Source organism: Vitis vinifera, chromosome 3, assembly GCF_030704535.1.
Source record: "Vitis vinifera cultivar Pinot Noir 40024 chromosome 3, ASM3070453v1".
Taxonomy (NCBI): Eukaryota; Viridiplantae; Streptophyta; class Magnoliopsida; order Vitales; family Vitaceae; genus Vitis; species Vitis vinifera.
The window spans coordinates 20772620-20780330 of record NC_081807.1 but is presented as its reverse complement, the minus strand read 5'-3'; the positions used below and the strand labels follow the sequence as shown (position 1 = coordinate 20780330).

The 7711-nt window shown below is 30.9% G+C and overlaps 1 protein-coding gene across 1 annotated transcript; it reads right to left on the bottom strand.

Moving 5' to 3' along the window:
• Positions 1-344: 344 nt before the first annotated feature.
• On the bottom strand, positions 345-2124 carry LOC100267294 (anthocyanidin 3-O-glucosyltransferase 2-like). The gene has a single exon (XM_002265228.5). It carries the CDS (start codon positions 2036-2038, stop codon positions 608-610), a length of 1431 nt encoding a protein of 476 aa, XP_002265264.1. The 5' UTR covers positions 2039-2124; the 3' UTR covers positions 345-607.
• Positions 2125-7711: the final 5587 nt, after the last annotated feature.

Here is a 7711-nt window from a genome sequence, read left to right as displayed (position 1 = left end):
TTAATTTACTTAATAACTTAAATTAAGTTATCAAGTTATTTTAACTTATTAAGTTAATTTACCAAATACCTAAGTCTAAAAAATTATATTACTAAAACCAAAATTTTATCATTTCACAACCACAACTTTGACAAAGTTACTTTAATCCTTTAATAACCACTCCCAAATAACATGAGACAAGGTTAGGTATTGAAAATTCAAATATTTATAATCAAATATGAGGAAGATTTGTAAAACTAACCTCTTACAATTAATAACAACAAAATTAAACACCAAATTGAATGGAAATGGCAATGGGATGTGATCATTTCGTATGAGGGCTTACAAGAACAAGACATATAAGATGAGAAAGCCTAAAACCCTTTTATATTCCCATACAATTTGGATTTGATACATCATCTAATATTAAAATAAAGATGTCACACAAGATGTAACATATGCCATTTTTATTTTTATTTAAAATAAGTAGACAATACATTTTTTCCAACTTAATTTTTTAATCAATTTTTCTATGACACTCAACCATTACATTATTAAAAGCAATTGAAACAAACATTTTTAAGGACTTAGAACCTTTTTTTGATAATACATTGCTATAATTTGCGCTTCATGAGATATTAGTTATGATGTCTCCAATTAGACGTTGTATGCTACAGTCTGAAGATCCACCTTCTGTCAAGGCCTTCATGCACTTCTCTTTCATTTTTGTCCTTTTCATTCTAATGTTGCTGCTATCATCCATTAGACTTCTTATTCTACTCTCAATTTCTTGAGCACTTACAAGATTACTAGTATCCATGTTATAATCAAATCTAATCTCTACCCCCATTTCTAACTCTCTAACTATTTGAAACGCATTCAATTGTTGTTCTGCATACATAGGCCATGTGGCTACTGGGACACCATACCATATGCTTTCTAATGTAGAATTCCACCCACAATGAGATATAAACCCTCCTACTGCAGAGTGAGCTAAAATAGCCGTTTGTGGTGCCCATCCAATTATCTTCCCAATTTTAGATGTACGATCTAAGAACCCTTCAGGTAATACTTCCTCGAAATTTACATAATCACTAGATATTGCCATCTTATCTTTTGGTGGAGGTCGTCGGAGTGTCCACAAGAAACGATGCCCACTATTCTCGAGCCCAATTGCAATCTCGTTGATTTGATCCATGTGGAATGCTCCAGCGCTACCAAAACATAAAAACACCACAGATGATGTGGGCTGATCATCAAGCCATCGGATGACGTCCAAGTCACTATCTGGTTTTTGGTTGTTGGCATGTTGTAAGTTCAATAATGGCCCTACTTTGTAAATGGGAGGAGTTGTACCATCGACAAAGGAGTTAATCACATGAGATTCTAGCTCCACAAACGTATTTACCAAAATACCCTTGGCCTCTCTAAAGCCCCTTGCCAGGTCGAGGAAATCCATGGATCCGCCACCCTCCTTGTCCACCGCCACAGCAGGCAAGACTCGAGCAGGAACCGGGTTGACAAAACCCGGGACCACCAACTCAGCATCCGAGTTAGCAAACTCAGTAACATCCACGCCCTGGTGGTCCTTGAGGGTTTGAAGATGAAACATGAGAGCAAGGCAGGCCGCACTGGAGGCGAAGTACACATAGGAAGGAACACCCAATTCATTAGCTACATCTATCATGGAAGTGCAAAGCAAATCGACCACAATCCCAGCGAGTCGACCCGACTCAGACCGAGTGAGCTGGTGGATTGCATCCCTCACCAGAGGCTTCTGCCTTTCAATGATATTAGAGAATAAGACATTAGTGGATGACGATGATGAATCTGAGTCGAGTTCAGGAAGGTGGACAAATCGAATGGACCCGGAAACAGAAGCAGAAACTGAATGGATATAGTTGGTTGCCGCAGAGTCCTCAAGAGGTAGCTTCATGATGAGCAGAGTGACTGAGAAGCGGTCATCTCTACCAACAAGAAGCTTAGCAAACTCCACAGTTGATACAATATGTCCTATAGCTGAGACAGAGACAAAAATAAGCTCTATTTTCTTCATCATCACTAGCTAATACTACGGCTAACAGAGAGAACTCTAAGAAATTTTCTTATTTTCAGTGGAATTAAACACCGGATGATTCAGATAGATATATAGATCTTCACCATGTGGTTTTGGCTTGGAGAAGAAGAATGGAGGTGATGTCATGGCCGACATAGAATATAGAATATTCATATCTCTAACGTTGAAGTCTTAGGCTGTGGGCGTGTGTCATTGTGTTAATACTAAGGCATGGACTATTCCATCCAAATTTTTGTCTTTTTTTGTTTCTTTTTCCTGGGAATATTCATATCTCTAATAGAATATAGAATATTCATATTTCTAATGTTGAAGTCTTAGGCTGTGGGCGTCTGTCATTGTGTTAATACTAATGCATGGACTTTTCCATCCAAATTTTTGTCTTTTTTTGTTTCTTTTTCCTGGGAATATTCATATCTCTAATAGAATATAGAATATTCAATCCTCCTTAACAAATAATATAATTCAATATTTATGAAATTATTTCTTTTCATGTCAAGTTTGTCTTTTCGTATGGAGCGGACAATTTTTAATAGAAAAAGGAATTATTCTCATAATGTCTTTTCATGTCGAAATTGATATAATTAGTCACAAATATTAATTCTGTTAAACATATGAATTTTTCGAATCAATCAAATTGATAAAATTTAGTCCACTTTGTAAGACATCCATTCAATATTATCTAAATTAATTCCACTAATTGAACATCCACTAATTCTCTAATTCCAAATGTTCTTATCTCCATCATATAAGCAGGCAAATTTAAATGTCACACATAACTTTTTGACCCAATTCTAGAAAAAAAATCTCTAATTTTCTGACAAGCATTAGATGGGGAGCAATTATCTCCCTTCTATGATAAATTTAATATATAATATACATCCCATATCATAGAAAACTTTTGATTGAAATTGTCATTCACAGTTAATAACAGTGAAACTAAGGTAGAAAACAATAAAATTATATATAAATTATAAAATAATAAAACACTTGAATACAAAATAATGGAACCAAAGTCCCATGTAATACATAACAAAAGCAAGGGAACGAGCTATCACATGGTACAAAATAATTGAATAAAGGTATGGATCAATGAGATCGCATATATGGTATAAAACAAGTAATAGGATCAACATGCATGCATTTGATACCCTTAGTTGATGACAACTTTTTGATATGATACGAAAAAAGTAGTATTTGGTGTCATAATCAATCCTTTACTATTATTACCAATAAGGTTTTATATTTAAGTAATGTAGTTATCAATCTTATTAAAGACAACTTTATACCTAACACATGTCACTAGTTGGAAATAATTCTCCTCAAGTTTTTTAACAACAAAATCTTCTATGTGCGTAGTTTTTTTAGTGTTAACTTGAGAGCCACAATCTCTAATATTCAGTCATACCTTTCTTCAATAAATTTATTATTATAAAAAAGAATATATTGGGTTTATATTTGATATGATATTGAAATTTTAATCCTAATGATTTAAGTATATAATAAAATTTGAGTCACTAAATGAAAGTATAAAGAACCATGTTACAAACACATGGAACCATTATATAGATCAATGAGATTAAAATGTAATGCATGTAATAAGACTAAACTACACAATAATGGAACTAAAATATAAAATAATTAGTTCACGTGTAAAATAGGAAGTGTAGGGAAATGAAAATCCTTTGTCATATAGCAGAGTTAAAAAAAGCAATGTGCTACCTCCATATAATGCTTGTCATGAGGCCCCATGAGACCCACCTCACTACAATAATAGATCATTATCATCATCACATCACAAAAAGCATTGATCACATTTAGGAATGACTCCCACTCAAAATATGATCACTATTGCAAAACACGACCTTGTATAAAGGATAACCTATACATTAATTATGTAATGACAATGATTCACAAATTAATCACATAATGACCAAAATCTTGAATGTCATTCCATAATTATTGCACAATGATTAGAGCCTTTAAGATACTCATAATGTAAATCATTTAAGGTACAATATAGAATTGATGCTTCATTTATTAACTTCTCATAATTAATACACCAAAATAAATCTATAAAAGGAAGTCTCACTTCCAAAATAAGATACAAAAACAATTTCATCTTATGTCTTTTTCACTTAACTTGATGGTTAATTTGATTGTTGAAGAAAGGTTTGCCTAACCGACCTATCCTTTTTTTGTTTTTTGGTTTTTTGATCTTGAGGAGGAAAGTGATGCATAGATTGATCCAACTTGGGTGGACACAATACAAAATAATGAGATGCTAAGAACAAAGCAATGAACCAGTGCACATGTAACACCCACAAATTGCTACTAAAAAGGTGTTATTTGTACCATACCTAGACCCTTATCATTATTATGAATCTTTTATCCCTCCCATTACTTTTCCTTTCCCTTGCTTGCATGTCTTGTATTTTTTCTTTATTCCCATATCCAAACATTAACAAAAAAATAAAAAATAAAAACTATGTGAGGAGGGTGAGTGACTTGGACTGTTAGGTGAGTTTTGGAAAAGAAAAAAGGGAATAAAGTGCAGCTTTTGAATTGGTTGAGCTTACTCACCTAGTGGTTGGACTGATTTAATACTGATTCAACTCATTTTTGGCTTCATGTGGTGATTCAGAGCAATTGGGCCCTCATTCAGTCTAATTTTCATAGCATTACATCAAACATCCATTAGTTTCGAATTTTGTCACTTAGTGCTCCTATAAATGTATATTAATTTTTTAGGGATAAAATTTATTTTTTAAAGAATTGTTAAATACACCTACCTAAATTTTCCCAATTAGAAAAATTATGAGGTACAATTCTCTATTATAATATTCTTTGTAAAGAAAATTTTTCTCTGATTTGATTGTTTTAATCACAATCCAATGAATGACGGTGTAAGTATTTCTTTGAAATTAAAGTTCAATTGAGAGTTTTGCATAGCTTGTTTCTAAATGACTTTATTGAACTTTGAGAACGGTGAAAAATATATATCTAGTTTTTCATGTGCTTTTGTTGGACTTGTAGGGCCATTTTGTGAAACCTTTTTTCTTTGTCTTCTTCTAAAGTTTATTTATTTATTTTTTAATCCCCTATATTGAAGAAGTTGATCTTTATTTATAGGTGAAGTTAAGAAATTAAATTTGGAATCCCCAATATTTGATTACTCAATTTAAGGAATTTGATAAATTGATTTAGCAATTTGTGTCCCTCATTTAAAAAATTTATCAACAAGAGAATATTTCTTTACAATTCTCTTTTGACTTCAATTAAATAATTTGTTTCTTTCATTTCAGAAATTTACAAACAAGAGAATATCTTTTTCTAATTCTCTTTTTACTTTAATTATTTTATTTTATTTTTATTTTACAAGATTTGATTTCCTAGCCTTTCAAATTTAATCATATATCACTTTTTGAATTACATAAGATTTATTCAATGTGTATGACTCATTGCTTGTCAAGTCTAAATTTTATTGAGTTAAAAAGTTAAAGTTTTGATGATTAATTTAGTGGTAATTTAACCCATCAATTCTTTTATATCTATAACAACAATAGTCATGGTTGCACACCACCCTTTTTATTTTTTAGTTGTTTTTCTATTTTAGTTAAAAGAAAATTTAAATAAAATAAAGGAAAGGAGAGGAAAAGTGAATAAGAAAGCTAATTAAGATTTGAGACATGAGTGTCAAAAGGATGATGAAGAAAAAATTAAAAATAAGATGGGTGTAAAGAGAGAAAATATTGGTGTATTCAACAAGTTTTATTTAACTAAAATTTAAAAATATCTTAATTATTCTTTATTTTGAATAAAAGCATTTAATTCCAAACATAAAATCAACTTATAATAAAAGTAGTTATTTTACTTTTATTTCAACTTTCGCTAAAAGGAAAATTTAAAACTATTCCATAAATAGAGTTGACTTGACATTTCTAAAAGGTTTTTTACTTAAATATTAACTATATATATATATATAAGGCTTGTAATTAAAAGAAAAATAACATTAATTTTTTTTTTTTTATCAATAATCATAGACTTTCAAACACAATAGGTCAAGGTCTACTACATTAAATTTGATTTTCTATAATAAAATTTTTTCCATAAACATAATTTCTTCTCCTAAAATCATGTTTGGAGAAGAAATCTCTATTTACTACTAAAGTCGTCCAAATCTTTGAAAAAAAGTATGAATAATAAGTGTGTATAATAAATATACAAATAAAATGAAATAAGTAGAAAATTGAAACTCACAAATAAGGTTGATTGAGGCTAAAGTTTGACTTTATATTCTTAAGACGAATTTGTCCCACTCAGGTGCTTATGGTTTATTGACAATCGTGTCATAGGATACAACAATCACTTTTTTGTGATAGTAATACTTCAAATCACAAAAAAAAATAAAAAAAATGGTGAATCACTTGGTGATTTGTACTCACTTGTATACCAAATATTTGGTAAAAAAAAGGAAATGACTAGACTTGAAGCTAAAGAGGACTTGAATAATAATAAAGGAGAAAGAGTGGAGAGAATGGATGAATATTCATTCAGAAGAAATGTATATTTATAGATTTGAAGGTGACCTTTAGAAGAGATGTCTTTAAAATACTAGATACATCCTTTGAAGGCTTGTTTCTTAAGACATTAAACAGATCCTTTGGAATAGGATGTGTCTTTTAAATACAAGACACATCCTTTGGAAGAGGATGTGTCTTTTCAATACAAGACACATTCTTTAAAATAAGTTGTGTCTATTAAGAAACAACACGTTTTCTAAGAAAAAAAATCCTAATTTCCTTTCACTTATATGAATTCCAATAATCCCTCACATGAATGGAAATTGTCTTAAAAAAATTCAAATGACAAGCTAAACAATCAAAAGAGTACAAGTTGGAAAGTAATTGTGTTAGGATAGGTAACTTGTGACTTTGAATCTTAGTGAAATATTATCAAATTTACTAGCTAATCAGTGAACGTGATATCTTGAACTGTTTAGTTGTTGATGTAAATAAAAACAATAATATCCACTCAATTCCTTTCTGAATCACCATTGATTCTCATAGTTGTGTTCATTTTGGCCCTGGACAAATCTTGATTTCATGAGTGTCATGGAGAATTTCAGCCTTAAAAATTCTCATAGAAATGACCCAATTTCACACTCACATAGGTGATTCCTATTAAGAGTATCCTACCATACCCCACTTGTTTTCCAAGCTATAGGATTCATTAAAGCAAAGCTTAACCAAGTTCACGCTATAGAAAAACACTATTTCATCATAGGAATAGGTAAAAGAGATAACTTAGTTGTCCCTTTGAACCTAGATCTTGGGATCTCCAACCAACTAGGTTGGGTTACCATTATGAAGACTATTTGGTCATAGGCTTTAATCTCATTCCCCTCAATAAGTAGTTAACTTGATCTCTTGGCAAACCTTTAGTAAGTCAGATCTATACGAATGTCTTTTGATTTCATGTAATCAATGGAAATCACTTCATTTGAAAGTAACTATCTTACTATATTGTGTCTTTGACGTATATGTAAAAACTTACCATTATACATGCTATTCTATGCTCTTCCTTAAATGTATGAGATTCATTTTCTAACATATAAGTTAGATAATCAGGAACAAATGACTTAGATACTTTGACCCT

Coding starts and splice junctions, on each gene's coding strand:
- LOC100267294 (XM_002265228.5), bottom strand. CDS start 2,038: ATGATGAAGAAAATAGAGCTTATTTTTGTCTCTGTCTCAGCTATAGGA.